At 37.9% G+C, this 16,579-nt stretch overlaps 1 protein-coding gene across 8 annotated transcripts in view; it reads right to left on the reverse strand.

Moving 5' to 3' along the window:
* Positions 1–4,569: 4,569 nt before the first annotated feature.
* eml1 (EMAP like 1) overlaps positions 4,570–16,579 on the reverse strand; it is a 75,247-nt gene continuing 63,237 nt past the window's right edge. For all 8 annotated transcript variants that reach the window (XM_088925059.1, XM_088925055.1, XM_088925053.1 and 5 more), the window contains 12 exons: positions 15,625–15,759; positions 15,093–15,192; positions 14,298–14,452; positions 12,169–12,294; positions 11,536–11,667; positions 10,895–10,962; positions 10,398–10,486; positions 9,942–10,039; positions 9,535–9,622; positions 9,082–9,177; positions 7,171–7,301; positions 4,570–6,827 (listed from right to left, as the gene is read on the reverse strand). In XM_088925059.1, the coding sequence (XP_088781185.1) occupies positions 6,702–6,827; positions 7,171–7,301; positions 9,082–9,177; positions 9,535–9,622; positions 9,942–10,039; positions 10,398–10,486; positions 10,895–10,962; positions 11,536–11,667; positions 12,169–12,294; positions 14,298–14,452; positions 15,093–15,192; positions 15,625–15,759 (1,344 nt within the window). In that variant the 3' untranslated portion in view covers positions 4,570–6,701. The remainder of the gene's footprint in view (positions 6,828–7,170; positions 7,302–9,081; positions 9,178–9,534; positions 9,623–9,941; positions 10,040–10,397; positions 10,487–10,894; positions 10,963–11,535; positions 11,668–12,168; positions 12,295–14,297; positions 14,453–15,092; positions 15,193–15,624; positions 15,760–16,579) is intronic.

Below are 16,579 nucleotides of genomic sequence, written 5' to 3' on the forward strand. Positions count from 1 at the left end.
AATTAGGGTTAGGGTTAGGGTTTAAGCAACAACTAGCCATTTCCTGATGCATTTCCCGTGCTCTAGAATGCATTTGGAAAGCAGGAAAAGTGTTGGTTTGTTGTTACCTAGAGAATGAAATTTGGTTGGATTTTGCAGTTTTTGCTAATTCGCGCGCCTGTTGCTCAAAAATGTTCAAAAATCCAGAGGTTGAAACCACACTTTCTATGTTGGGAAATTCGCTTGTGTTTTCCATCTGAATCCAAATCAGATCATATTTTTAGCCACATAGCAGTGATGATTGTAATACTAACCCACAAATGTCACCAGAAAATGCTCATTTGACATGGCATTTCAGCAGCAGGTTAGGGTTAGAATTAGGGTTAGGGTTAGGGTTTAAGCAAGAACTAGCCATTTCCTGATGCATTTCCCGTGCTCTTGAATGCATTTAGAAAGCAGGAAAAGTGTTGTTTTGTTGTTACCTAGAGAATGAAATTTGGTCGGATTTTGCAGTTCTTGCTAAGCCTGTCGCTCAAAAATGGTCAAAATTCCAATGGTTGAAACCACACTTTCTATGTTGGGAAATTCGCTTGTGTTTTCCATCTTAATTCAAATCAAATCATATTTTTAGCCACATAGCAGTGATGATTGTAATACTAACCAACAAATGTCACCAGAAAATGCTCATTTGATATGGCATTTCAGCAGCAGGTTAGGGATAGAATTAGCGTTAGGGTTAGGGTTTAAGCAAGAACTAGCCATTTCCTGATGCATTTCCCGTGCTCTAGAATGCATTTGGAAAGCAGGAAAAGTGTTGTTTTGTTGTTACCTAGAGAATGAAATTTGGTCGGATTTTGCCATTTTTGCTACGCCGCGCGCCTGTCGCTCAAAAATGGTCAAAAATCCAACGGTTGAAACCACACTTTCTATGTTGGGAAATTCGCTTGTGTTTTCCATCTGAATCCAAATCAAATCATATTTTTAGCCACATAGCAGTGATGATTGTAATACAAACCCACAAATGTCACCAGAAAATGCTCATTTGATATGGCATTTCAGCAGCAGGTTAGGGATAGAATTAGCGTTAGGGTTAGGGTTTAAGCAAGAACTAGCCATTTCCTGATGCATTTCCCGTGCTCTAGAATGCATTTGGAAAGCAGGAAAAGTGTTGTTTTGTTGTTACCTAGAGAATGAAATTTGGTCGGATCTTGCCGTTTTTGCTAAGCCGCGCGCCTGTCACTCAAAAATGGTGAAAAATCCAAAGGTTGAAACCACACTTTCTATGTTGGGAAATTCGCTTGTGTTTTCCATCTGAATCCAAATCAAATCATATTTTTAGCCACATAGCAGTGATGATTGTAATACTAACCCACAAATGTCACCAGAAAATGCTCATTTGATATGACATTTCAGCAGCAGGTTAGGGATAGAATTAGCGTTAGGGTTAGGGTTTAAGCAAGAACTAGCCATTTCCTGATGCATTTCCCGTGCTCTAGAATGCATTTGGAAAGCAGGAAAAGTGTTGTTTTGTTGTTACCTAGAGAATGAAATTTGGTCGGATTTTGCAGTTTTTGCTAAGCGCCTGAGCGCCTGTCGCTCAAAAATGGTCAAAAATCCAAAGGTTGAAAACACACTTTCTATGTTGGGAAATTCGCTTGTGTTTTCCATCTGAATCCAAATCAAATCATATTTTTAGCCACATAGCAGTGATGATTGTAATACTAACCCACAAATGTCACCAGAAAATGCTCATTTGATACGGCATTTCAGCAGCAGGTTAGGGTTAGAATTAGGGTTAGGGTTTAAGCAAGAACTAGCCATTTCCTGATGCATTTCCCGTGCTCTAGTATGCATTTGGAAAGCAGGAAAAGTGTTGGTTTGTTGTTACCTAGAGAATGAAATTTGGTCGGATTTTGCAGTTTTTGCTAATTCGCGCGCCTGTTGCTCAAAAATGTTCAAAAATCCAAAGGTTGAAACCACACTTTCTATGTTGGGAAATTCGCTTGTGTTTTCCATCTGAATCCAAATCAGATCATATTTTTAGCCACATAGCAGTGATGATTGTAATACTAACCCACAAATGTCACCAGAAAATGCTCATTTGACATGGCATTTCAGCAGCAGGTTAGGGTTAGAATTAGGGTTAGGGTTAGGGTTTAAGCAAGAACTAGCCATTTCCTGATGCATTTCCCGTGCTCTAGAATGCATTTGGAAAGCAGGAAAAGTGTTTTTTTTTTGTTACCTAGAGAATGAAATTTGGTCGGATTTTGCAGTTTTTGCTAAGCGCCTGAGCGCCTGTCGCTCAAAAATGGTCAAAAATCCAGAGGTTGAAACCACACTTTCTATGTTGGGAAATTCGCTTGTGTTTTCCATCTGAATCTAAATCAAATCATATTTTTAGCCACATAGCAGTGATGATTGTAATACTAACCCACAAATGTCACCTGAAAATGCTCATTTGATACGGCATTTCAGCAGCAGGTTAGGGTTAGAATTAGGGTTAGGGTTAGGGTTTAAGCAACAACTAGCCATTTCCTGATGCATTTCCCGTGCTCTAGAATGCATTTGGAAAGCAGGAAAAGTGTTGGTTTGTTGTTACCTAGAGAATGAAATTTGGTTGGATTTTGCAGTTTTTGCTAATTCGCGCGCCTGTTGCTCAAAAATGTTCAAAAATCCAGAGGTTGAAACCACACTTTCTATGTTGGGAAATTCGCTTGTGTTTTCCATCTGAATCCAAATCAGATCATATTTTTAGCCACATAGCAGTGATGATTGTAATACTAACCCACAAATGTCACCAGAAAATGCTCATTTGACATGGCATTTCAGCAGCAGGTTAGGGTTAGAATTAGGGTTAGGGTTAGGGTTTAAGCAAGAACTAGCCATTTCCTGATGCATTTCCCGTGCTCTTGAATGCATTTAGAAAGCAGGAAAAGTGTTTTTTTTTTGTTACCTAGAGAATGAAATTTGGTCAGATTTTGCAGTTTTTGCTAAGCCGCGCGCCTGTCGCTCAAAAATGGTCAAAAATCCAAAGGTTGAAACCACTCTTTCTATGTTGGGAGATTCGCTTGTGTTTTCCATCTGAATCCAAATCAAATCATATTTTTAGCCACATAGCAGTGATGATTGTAATACTAACCCACAAATGTAACCAGAAAAAGCTTATTTGATATGGCATTTCTGCAGCAGGTTAGGGTTAGAATTAGGGTTAGGGTTAGGGTTTAAGCAAGACCTAGCCATTTCCTGATGCATTTCCCTTGCTCTAGAATGCATTTGGAAAGCAGGAAAAGTGTTGTTTTGTTGTTACCTAGAGAATGAAATTTGGTCGGATTTTGCAGTTCTTGCTAAGCCTGTCGCTCAAAAATGGTCAAAATTCCAATGGTTGAAACCACACTTTCTATGTTGGGAAATTCGCTTGTGTTTTCCATCTGAATCCAAATCAAATCATATTTTTAGCCACATAGCAGTGATGATTGTAATACTAACCCACAAAAGTCACCAGAAAAAGCTCATTTGATATAGCATTTCAGCAGCAGGTAAGGGTTAGAATAACGTTAGGGTTAGGGTTTAAGCAAGAACTAGCCATTTCCTGATGCATTTCCCGTGCTCTAGAATGCATTTGGAAAGCAGGAAAAGTGTTGTTTTGTTGTTACCTAGAGAATGAAATTTGGTCGGATTTTGCAGTTTTTGCTAAGCCTGCCGAAAAAGGTCAAACATCACAAGTTGGAAAGACACTGTATACATGCTCAAATCTGTTTCTTTTTGCATTTCATTCCAAATAAAATGATCAATTTAGCCAGATTTCAGTCGTATTTTGAATCCCAACCCCTCAACCGCACAAAACATGCTTATTTTCATTAACATTTTCCGCACCAGGTTACAACAGAAATGACTGCTTGGCTTTTCAAGCAAATACACTGCAGACACATTTCAAATGCTGGAAACTGTTACTTTAAATGTTTCTGCCTAATTTGGAGTCATTTGGGTGACTTTCTAATCGTGGCTAACTTAGGAAGTGTTTTTGGTACGTGTTCCAGGGGGCCCGAGCTAGGGTTAGGGTTTGGATTTCAACACCACCGAGACATTTCAGTCTCGTTATTGCTTGGGTTTTCAAGCAGATACACTGCAGATTCATTTCAAATACTTAAAACTGTGTCGTGTTTTGCATTTAAAACCAAATTGGAATTCAACACAGTGGGGTATCACTGGAAGTGGATGAATACTTTCCTATAGCGGTGTATACATCTGCATAATAGTAAAACTGAAATCAAGGTTAACTGATGCATTAATGCTTAAATGTAGAACCATAAACGGGTACAATATTCTTCATGTTTATTTTCAAATAAATTCGTTCCTCGCTTTAAACTTCCAAGGCATACCAAGTGCACTTCTGATCTCAAGGCTTACTCACTTCAGACCAATGTGTCATGATTGCATAATGAACTCTACCCTTCAGAAACAATGACAATTATATATATAATTCAGGTACAAAACAAATACCAATGCGCTTCTATGATCCTATGTTAACTTCTTGCAGTCACTATGTATAAGAAGGGGTGTCACCTGTCAGACAAGAATATGAAACCAGCAATGTTGTAATTGATAGTTTAATTTGTGCAATATTTGTAATGAACAAGTTTTCAGGCCTGAGCTGTTATGTGATGTCGACTGTAAAAATAAATGTTTCATTGCGCGAGTGTGCCGGCGTGACGAATAACACCAGGTGGCTTGCACATAAAAACACACCAGAAGCTCTTGGTTTCTCATATTTGTAATTCGACAGTAACATTTATATCCTTTAGTTTTGCCTAATACCTGTATAACCTGATGATACTTAAAAATTCACAAAGTAAATATTATTAATAGGCCTTCAACCTGGAATGGCTATTAGAAATGAAAGCTTTTATGGTCTTAAGATTCATGAGTACTGCAGCCATACATGTTTTATAAGTTTAATACATATTTACTGTCAAACACAAATGATAGTTGTATTAGTGATAAAATGGAAACTACCATGTTAACCATATGTCATTTCTACATACATTCCCCATTGTAAACAATACATTGCAATTTCTTATTTTTTTGTTTCCCGACAGTCGACACTGGTTGTTTCTTCTTGTTTCCACTTCAAACCTTTTTAAAATCACACTACCTCTTCTGACTGAGCATTGCACACAGTGACCAGACCTTGCACACATCAAAGAGGTGCTATTACAGTTATATTTTTATACCGCTGTAGGTAAATAGTGCAACAATAATGTTCATGTACTGTATGTACAACTCAATCAAGAACCGAGCCATCTTTTGTTCTGAAATGCCGACAAAACAAAATGGCTTCTTGTAGTATTAAAAACATTAGTTTAATTTATACAGTTCCCCTGCCGCTTTTGTGAAGCTCTGGATGTAGTTTCCTGTTTGCTGAAAGCATTATCCCTGTTTAAGATAGTAATTTATTTATAACACCCATTAGTGATAAATCTGAGAAAGATAACCAAAATATAACAAAGACATATATCATGTGTTTTCTCTTGGTCAAGGGCTGTGTTCTGCTTGCTATACAAGAAAGGCATCTCAGAGTTAATGACCTACAGTATATAAGATGTGTACATGTAGCACTTTTTATTTACTTCATAGTCCATGGACACTGTATTCAACTGTAAGTTGCAGTGTTCCACATATGGCAGTGATGCAAGAAGAAAATGAATAGAGGGGCTTTCAGCCTTTCACTACTAAATGTTTTCTCGAAGTCCATTGTAAAAGTAAACTGTTTTACTGCATATAGCTTGTTTAGGTATTGTACATTGCTTGACCTTTCAGAAATATGCACATGTATGCATACAAGTTTTATTGATTTTTGTAAGACTTCGTAGAAAAAGGTGTCCTTATCTAGGAAACTTCATAAGGACTCAGCGTTACCATGAAGACACACTCACTGGATATTCTTAAGTCAAAACATATTCGGCTACATATAATGATGATGCCATGCACTTATTCCAAATTTCATTTGCTACTTTTTTTAAATAAAAGACTTTATAGTAAGTCATCTTTTGTGAATTATAGGCTTGAAGTTAAAGAGGGGCAGAGATTAAAATGTGATGAAAGGAAAACACAGTTGAATTGGTCAGGATAGAGTCCTGCAGTTTAGTAGGCACCATTAACCGATCCGGTGAAAATAGCCAGCACTGTCTCAGGACTGACACTGAAGTATTTTAATAAGAGATGGACCTGCACTGATCTTCCAGCTGTACTCGCCACATTCAGTGACATTAAAAAAAATATATTTACAGTTTCTAAAAGGCATTAGTGCAGTACAGGATAACACAGTTACAGGACTTAAACCGGATAGCTCATGATCTCTATCTTTGCTGGCATAAATACACATGAAATACAAGTCTGTGAGCATAACTTTTGTCCTAAAATATTATTGGCAAAAAAATGAAAATCCTGTTTATCTTTCACCCCAGAAAGGAAACTTGTTTGAAATCATACTGTAGTGTTACAATAGGAGGAGCACTGTCTGGGAATTTTAATAAAATCTGTTTGCTTTGTTGTTTCCTGAGCTGTGAAAAAAAAACATCAGGTTTGATTCCAATGCCTCAGCCATTCTGCCATTGTTGCTAGTGTTGTGCCTTTGCATTTGCCTCTTTAGCTCCATGTGCAGTACAGACTTCCAGGATGGTCTGTTTTCTTCACAGAGTGGGCACTCCGCCCCCCTGAGACTCCTACACAACTCGCCACTGCATGACGCTCATGTCCTTTCCTCCAGTGGAAATGAGGTAACTGTCATCAAACAGGAAGTTCACATTGGTCACATGACTGCTGTGTCCTCCGTATATGTGACTTGGAGCCTGAAAGGGAGAGAACAGAGCACATCCATTATTAAAAATGTTAATAGTTTGGTTATTATGGAATTACCTTCAGAGTCTTCTAAGATTAAATGGAGAAAAAAATATTTTGCTCACATTTATTATCATGTACTCAAGAGGTTTCCATGCTGTAACTTGAATCACTAAGCGAATTCCTACATGCATCTACGCACTTTAAATATTTACATCATAAATAATACACATGATACATACATGACAAATAATATGAAATGCATGTACAAGAAGTCTTTTACCAATTCAATTTTCAATTACAATTACAATGGGCTCAACAATGAAAAATATTTAAGGATGATTTCTATCTTACTCTGAATTGTGAGCAGGGATATGAGAAGAGATGGACTTTTCCAAAATCATCTCCTGTAACAAGGAGTTTCTTTTGATGTGATCTGCAGACAGCATTGATATCTGTGCCATCTGAGCCTTCTGGCCATAGACCTGTGAAACAGAATGAAAACCTCATTATAAAATGTTGATAAAGTTTGATCAGATGTGTAACAGTGGCCAATTAAATGGACCTAAAAAAAAACAAATCAGTGATTTTCATTCTGACTCTTTTTATTAAAAAACAAAGATGAATATTGTTACAGGCTGAGGTAGGTGACAATGGTGGTGTATAAGAATCTAGATAAGGTGTGTAACACCTGGCAGTGGAAATATTTCCAGCTTCAAAGCAGAGGGGATATTTGCTGAGATATTAGGTTTCCAGAGTCTGTGATTAAACCAATTATAAAATGTATCATGGTTTGCCTTAGTTAATTACATTCTGGGTAAATGATTGAGTGCCAATCAGCAGTCCAGAAAATAGACCATATAGGATCAAATCAGAAGGAAGAAGAAAAAGAAGAAGTAAAGAAGGTTAGACCACAAAAGACAGAGGAGATGGGGGGAACATTAAGCTTGTGCCAGGCGAGAGTCCCTACTTTCTGGATCATTCAAAAAAAATCTGACTGGAGCTAAGTATTTGAATCTTGCTAAGAGAGATTGCTATTCTGTTTTTGCTATTAGCTTTTAGGAACTTGGGTTCCCGAGTAAAGAATCCCTCAGTTTAAAACTGCCTCTGTTGCTTAGTGGGTGCATTCTAGAATAGGGAGATAGGCTCCCATTTATTAAGTGGCATCAGGGGTAGCGAGAGATTTAATCTTAGGTTGTATTCTATTTAGTTAAGAAGGCATTTTATCTTTCTTTTTGCTTCTATAGGAGTTATTTAAGAGTCAAATTCTTGGTAGCAGTTTGGGGTTTTCTGGTGGTTTAGACATAGGACTCTGAAACACACTTGTAAATACGGTAACTTTTGTGTTGCATGTTCATGTGTGGAGAGAAGTGTGTGTCACTGTCATTGATATAATATTTGTTTAACCAAGTTTGCCTCAATTATTACTCTTTTCATCAAAGCTGTGAAAGAGAACAAAGAATTCAAGTGCCTATAACTATACTAACCACTCAGGTATATTCTTGGAGAAATATTTACAAGTAAGGTATTATATTTATTTTATATTTGACTGATCACTCAGTCAGTTTCCTGACTTTCTCCATTTTTTAATCCCCATTTGTAATAACATGAAGAACATTTTAAAGGCTTTCTGGTCTACCAGACAATGTGTAAGGCAGCAAAGATTATGTGGGAGAAACATTTTTTAACATTCGAGTCTTAACATTTTAAAATGTTTGCTACAGTAACAGGTACCACAGCGGCACAGTGGTTAGCATTGCTGCGCTGGGGCCCAGTGTTCAAATCCACACCTAGAGTGGTATTTTCATGGAGTTTGTATATTTTCTCCCTGTGTTTGTGTGGTTGGCATCCCGGTGCTCCAGGTTACTGCCACAGTCCAAAGACTACTGGTAGGTTAATTGATTTCTGGGAAAACTGGCCCTGGTGTGTATGTGTGTGTTTTACTGTCTGTCTTTGTATGCCCCGAGATGGACTGATGTCCCATCCAGGGTGTACCCCGTCTTGTGCCCATTGCTTTTCAAGATATGCACAGGCTCCCCCACAATCCTGAACTGGATGAAGCAGTTAGAGAATGGGTGGATGGATTGATTTGAGACAGGATCCTGGATCTCCTATGCAAAGGCCTTCCTAATCCATATATTTTCACCACACCAAAAAAGGGATTTATTAAACAGGGTTCACATACTGTAAATAATCAAGTAAACAGCAATAGTGTATTGGCAAACACAGTAAATTAAAACTCTAACTACTTATCCTACAACTTACCAAAGACATGGAAGCCAAGTGTACAGGTGCATGTGTCCCATTCTATATCTCTTGTTGTTTCCACACTGACAACCTGCTTGCATGCAGATGGAATCCCTGTTGGTGAAGAAGACAGATCAGGACTTTCGCAGAATTCGTTAAAAAGTGTGACCGCTACTGATAAATCTTTATGTTCAAAGTTATGTCTAAATAATAAATTAAATAACAATAATTGCACTAATTATGAAAAAGCCACATGATAATCTAACACTGGTTTACAGTAAAATAAAGTAAGCATCCACTTCATCATATGCCATAGGCACTGAGGAAAAAAAGCTATAAAGTTTTATTTATAAATATAGACTATTAGTACTAGGCTATTACTACTACTACTAGGCTATAAAGACTATCAATAAAACTTATTAGTAAGACTAAGAATGTCATGTTTGTTTACATCCACAGAGTATTACTTACAGTACAAAATTTCATAATCCCCTGAATTTGACATTAGGTACTGGGAGTCAACTGACCAGTCCAGGTGTGTGATGAAGCTGGAGTGACCCTAAGAGAAAACAAGAGAGGTGATCAAAGCCCTATTTATCTTGCAGCACAGTTGGACAGCATTCTTGATTGAGAAGGTTCTGCAAAGGATGCATCCCATTAGGATTCTTATAGTCCATCTTTTTCATGGACACTGCTGTAGAGTAGAAGTACTTGCATTAGTCTCCTGAATTTTATGCAAAAACTGTATGTACTGTAGCTAAAACCTGGTCCATTCAAAAAACACTGTGATGTGCAGATCAACACCAATGATACAGGAACACCAAAGCAGAATAAAGTTCTGACTACTTCAGAATATCCAAAAGAATTTGGACACATACCGAACACTTTCCAACCCGACTGTATTTCCTGCCATTCTCGTTAACTCCGTAGATATAAATGTAATTGTCATGTGATCCAATTGCCAAGAAATTACCATCTGAAAACAAAGAAAGTGAATGTGAAACTGCATTAACAGTTCATAAAGACTATTAATGCATTAAGTATGCATAAAGATATCTGATCAAAATTACATTATAGTACCAGAGTCATTTTAAGAAAATGAATCTTTACAGTGCAGACCAAAGAGGTATCAAATAGTTTGCAATACAAACAGCTCAGAGTTCACATGATGTATAATTAACATGCTGCAAGCCCTGTATTTAAAACCCATACAACACAGATAATGTATACTGCACCAGTACCTTCTACAAAGAATTTTACAATTTCATGACCTGCATGAGCTATGCTTGAGTTCAGAAAGTGAGAGAGCAGGAGAAAACAGCTTTCCTGCTAACCTGGTGAAAAGCGCATAACAGACAACTGCTCATTTCCATCAGTGTGAACGGTCACCAGGTCCTTGGATTCAGTGTCCAGAACGAGCCACCTGCACGAGATAAAAGGCACAGTCACACACAGACACACTCCCAGCCCTCATTCCACATAAAAATCTGCTAGCACATAAAGCAGTTGCCAAATTTAGAAACTGCTTGTAATTGCCTCAACAAATATCATTACATTAGTAACTGGTCATCATTAATACTTGGGAGGTTCTAAAGATGTTTCCTACTGTCTTACTTGAATTTATACCTTTGTTCTTAGCAATGACTCTAGCTGTTAGTTGAAATGAAGCTGTTACTGTACATTAATGTAACCCACATTCTAGTCCTCTTCTGTATGTGCTTTAGTGGCCAGCAGGTGTCACCCTTGCTCCACTTAAGCTAGACCACTCAGTGGCCGCAGAGCACACACAATTCTCATGAACAGTGAGGAGTGCCAATCAGACATACAGTACCTGCCAGTCTGTGTTCCTATAGCAACAACAGATCCAGATGGATGGAAACCCGCTGATTGTGCTGCATCCTGCCAAGTTAGTTCAGGGGTAAAGAGAGTAGGTGTTCAGACATGGGCACCAGACTGCTAATACAAGTGTGTTCAAGTCCTTTAACAGCTCATAATGAACTCTGCCAAAGATCACCTAGTTTTAGAGTAATGTAAACCATAATTACTGTACAATTAAACTTGAAGTCATATTATTTTCATATTGTTATATAACTACATAACTATTCATAATGTCAACCACAGTTCAGGTCAGTCTTAATATTCCCACACTCACTTAATTATTAATACCATAGCACATCTATAGTAATATTAACATAAATACATAACATTATAGTGTACTTACGGGTACATTTACTAGCAAATATTGCATAATTGGTTGGGCAAAATTAGCCACAAACTTTAAAGCTTTGAAATGTATGCTAATAATTAGGTAATTAGCTGCTTTCCAGGAAAAAATACAGATTAAAGCTTTCTGCATTTGAAAAACACTTTTAAACGTAAATTTGCATTCTTATTATTAACAATACTGTCGGCATGCTGGTGAAGTAGAGCAATGCGTGGAGCAGTAAGAGGCAGATGTCAGGGCCTACATACATCCATGGTTTTGCTCCAGATGGGCTGGTGTGTGACGGAGTCCCAGAGGCTGATGTGCTTGTCATGTCCACAGGTCAGGAAGTTTGGTTTCCAAGGATGCACTGCTAGGCCCCACAGCTCGTCAGTGTGGCCCTGAAACATGTTTGTTCTACATTACTGACTCTTTTGATGACAATAGAGCATGGTTTAATTCCTCACCACTTAAAAAGAGGATGAAGAAGGTTTTTGAGGATCTAGAGACTCTCCAACCCCAAGACAGCATGGGCAGTACTCAAAACTTTGGGATATGGTTTGGAATTCCTCACAGTGAGCTGATCCTCACATGCACTAGACTAGGGGATTCCAGTAGCACACAGACACACAAGAACAAAGTACAATATTATTACCACAGCCTACACAACTCTTCCTTATCATTTTCTTAGACAAATCTGCAGTGAACTCCTAAAAAGAGTAAAATATTTACAACCCATATCCTTGCTTTGATAATCTGGTATGTATATTGCCCATCCCAGCTTTTTCATATTGGTAGAAAGTGGACAGATAGTTTAAAGTTATCTTACTATCAAAATACCTTACTACTGTATTTGCAGAAATATGGGACAACATTGTACTGCCCTGGATTGATGTTCCCACCTGGGTAATTGGGATGAAGTCCCCGAATAAAGTGCCTTGTAGAACGTAGTTTCGGGTGGTGCCGATGAGCACGCAGTCCCCTTTGCCTTCGGCCACTGTACGAACAGGTCCATATGGCTCAGGGATCTGTGCATGGGGATAACAAGGTTTCTTAGTCAACAAAATACAAAGCCATTACTAAGGCATTACCTAAACAGTTTATTAAAGTTATGTTTAATAAGTAACTAAAAATAAGTAAGCAGTAAATGATCAGTAAGTAGGTTACCAGTGGTTTGAACTAAACAAGGATGGTTTGAGGAGTCTGTGAGCCAAGTAACACTTTAAGAACCAATTATGTCAAATTGCAGTATATAATGGATCTATTAATCAATGGTTTTCTCATTGTATTATTTCAGCTTTGTGATGGAGGTGCTACAGTACATCTCCATACTTATATGAAGTCCATTTTCTTTCCTCTCACCTTCATCATTCACCTATACAAGACCCCAGTCTTTATATGTCTACATCTGGTATTTCTGTAAGCACAAATGGGTGTTAAGTCCATCTTCACAACTGAGCTAATGTAAATAATTTATTACATTTAACATTTTTATCCAGATCATACGCTGTTCCTGACTTAAAACCCACTTTAAGACCTACAGGAATAGCCAATACCTTATGTTAACCAGAAAGCAATTGCTCACAATAACATGTCAGTGTAAAGTCTGAGCAATGAAACGGGTCTCATTCAGACAGGCCACTGTTCCTCTGCAGAAAGGTTCTATACTTGATATACTTAATCCCATACCATATGTGACCCACTGGCCTCTGAAGTAAAATACTGAAGTATTTGTTTTCAATAATTAGCACCAGCTGGGATAGAAATTAAACTTTTCTTTGGAATAGTCAGTATGAAAAAGCTGCAGCTGCTCACTGAGATCTGCTTTCTGTTTTGCAACAGCTCAGTCCCATCGCCCCAAACAGGCCACTGAAAACACTTTAAATTACAGGTTTTCTCTGTGTAGATTTACAGTATACTGTTATTCCCTCACACTGTAAAAGGACAACCTATTTGGGTGACTGATTTGGACACCTTGGGCCAAAAGCAACACCTTTTCATAAAATTTGCAGTTCACCAGGGCATTTTTGTCTGATAATCCTTAACCATAGTAATCTGGTATACAGGCAGGAAACAAGGGATTTGAAATGTAGCATCAATGAAATAACTGCAACAAACAACAAGTTGTGAGTTATGAATAACAGGAGGAACACATTGCAAGCGTCCAGTCATCCAAACGTTTGTATCATGCATCCATAAATCGTAAATTGATCTTTACGGGAAGTTTAATGAACACTAAAGAATAAATAGTCCTGTGAATTTTTATGTTATCTATGGGGTGCCACTGTGAATGACTGTTTTTAAAAACTTGCCCAGATAGTCCCATGGCATACAATTTTGCTTTATTTTTAATAACTTAAACTCACATGAAAACCCTCTGTAACAAACTACCAGACCCATATATTGAAGCTCAGTATTTGAGGAGCTGCAGGATAACAGATAAACTTAAATCAAGTATTTTGGAAAGATTTTTAGTTGTACACAAATATTTCAATTTCACTATTCACAATGCAAAGGGACTCTACTGGAGTGGTGTTATGCGGGAGCCAGCCTCTCTGCTCCAGAGTCAGGCTTGCATATTTCCAATGAATATTCCGAGGTCCCAACTGGTAAATGCAATCAGCTGAGCTCCAGTATCAAAGACTTGAACCTGGGTCATGTCTTTAGCTTGTGACCGAGATTCCCCACTCTACATAGCAGAATTGATTGAGTGTTGCCGAGGACAGGGTGGGATTATTCTGCCTCCTGGGTGGTTGCCGGCATGACGTGCTGTTAAGTGTGGTACGGGCATATCCTCCAGTGGGAGCTGAACCTCCAGTATGAGACTGGGACGTTACAAGCCAAGTAACTCAAAGGTGGGCAGTCAGGAATCTGCCTAAACTATATTCTCCACTGTATTCGGTAGCACATTAAGTAGCTGAGAGCCAAAATGTGTAAAACACAACTGGCTATTCCAAATCGGGAAGAGGAGGTAATAATGATTATAAGTTATAAAAAAAGAAATCCGAGACACTGATAGTTATGCCCTCACCTCCACAGCCTGTATCTTCTGGTAGTTCCCATCCCAAGAGATGAGCTTGCGGTCTTTTCCACCACCTGACACTAAAGTGCCATTGCGTAACATACAAAGTGCAAAGATGCCTCCTTCATGTGCCCCTTGAATGGCATAGCTAATCCGATTAGTACCTGCAAAACAAAAGATAGAAGACAGAAAAAAATGTTCAAAGGTGTGATGAGTGTAGCTCTCCTCTGCCCTGCTCATATTTGATTCTGGGCTCCTGACATGCTAAGCGCCACTCCCTAGATAGGGTAGAGCTTTGAGCAACAGAGTTTTACATTGTCCAGATTTCAGAGAAGGGTGACATCACATCTGAACTTGCTCAGTGCACTGAGCACTGCTTCTAACAAAGAAAATGACAGCTGGGACATGAGCTGTGGGTTTAAAAAGCAAACCTTTTCTGAGACACAGACACATACAGTATTGCTTGTTACATTAGAACAATTCCCGTAGTCCTTTCCTACAGCATAGCCAGAATCATTATACAAACACACCACGTGTGCATTTGTAGATACAGGTTTTTTTAATCTGCTATGGAAACAAGTCCTAATTGCAATCATGGTATTTTGCAGTAAAGTGGCATCATACACTTACAATACAGTACTTTGCAATCCACACTAAAAGCTCCCAAAATGAAGGCTTATAAACCGAATAAGACTGAGTCTATCTAATGTTAAGGAATGATAAAAGCTTAGTGCTATAATTGATCCAAGCATATTGCACTCAGTTTTAAAAACAGAGTTAGATGTCAGGTGCATATTCTTTTACCTTTTCCCCAGACCAGGATATTGCCACTAGAGTCTCCAGTTATTGTGTCTCCATTTTCTGAAAAAGTCACACACAAGACAAACTTGGGCTTCTCTTGTTTCTGCAAGAAACATAAATATTTCCTGGTTTACTATTTGTAGAATTAGAAAACAAATGTTAGAAAAAATGTTCAGACACAGAACATAAAAGCTCATTGCAAACTTAATAATAGTTTGGAGGCTAAATCTAATAGGTTTTCCTGAGGGCTTTGGTAAAATTGTCACATTCAAAAACATGTGCAAAAGCCAAGTTAAAATATTGTGTGAAAATAATGAAGCATGTTGTATATCTGCTCCATCAGCGTTCTCTTTCTGTACCAAAAGCAAATTCCATCAACTATTGTTGTGTGCCAATAAAAAATTCTAATCTAATTTTAGATATAGACATTATTGAATTTTTTCGGAATCACTTTCTAAAATATATTCTGCCAGAGATGTTCAAACTCTTTTTAAATTAAAAGTATTAGATTCTCATTCCAGTGAAGTGATTTTACCTCGAACAATCCTTGCTTCTTGATCAAGGAGCCTCCTTCTAAAGTCCAGAAGTACAGGTGAGATTTTCCACAGGTAACGATGATGTTGGTATCAGTGGGATGGAAATCTGCTGCAAACACTGCCTCATTGGAGCACTGAGTGAGAAAACATTAATGTGATGTCAACACAGACCACTGGGAAACCTATGAAATAAGCACACTGGTCACACAGAACTTAACTGTTAAAAGGGAACTGCAGTCCCAATATCTCACACCAGCTATTAAATCTCAGTAACAAATAAATTAATTAATGATAGTCTTGCCAGGGGTTAGAGCGAGAGTTCCCACGAACTTTGACATGATGCGGTCCTTCCTGCTCACTAGTCATAACTAAAAACTAGTGTAATGCAAAGTAGAAGTGAGTAAGTACAGGCTGTGCAGCAGACACTTCACCACAGCAATGTTCCAATGTGATCTGCATGCAGAAATAACAAGTAGTAATTGTCAATAAAACCATCTCGATGTTGTGAGCAATATTTCTACTGGATTAAAAGAGATGTATTCAGAAGCCTGCTTGTTTACAATGTAATAAGGCCACTTCACCTCACCAGAAGTTTCGTTGCCTCATTCTGAATCACAGAACATAGATTGTGATTTGTTATTTTACAGATTACTATGTACATTTTACTGTTATTGTGGTTTGAAATGCACTGATCAATGCTGATTCTTTCTAACCATGAAATTTAAAATAGGGATGCTGTACCAGTTTAAATTAGGTACATCCACTATTACTGATATTTTAGCTAATATATACATATATAACTAAATGTGCTTTGCATGTTGTTTGTCACGTCTAATTTAAAGTCAAATCTTCACATTTATATTTTAATAAAATCTCTAGGAAGAATTTCTATGAAATTAACAACAGTACACATACAGTAACACACTTTTATCTATGTCCTGCTTATTATAACAT

This window comes from Atractosteus spatula, chromosome 9 (genome assembly GCF_055471065.1).
Source record: "Atractosteus spatula isolate fAtrSpa1 chromosome 9, fAtrSpa1.hap1, whole genome shotgun sequence".
Lineage (NCBI taxonomy): Eukaryota > Metazoa > Chordata > Actinopteri > Semionotiformes > Lepisosteidae > Atractosteus > Atractosteus spatula.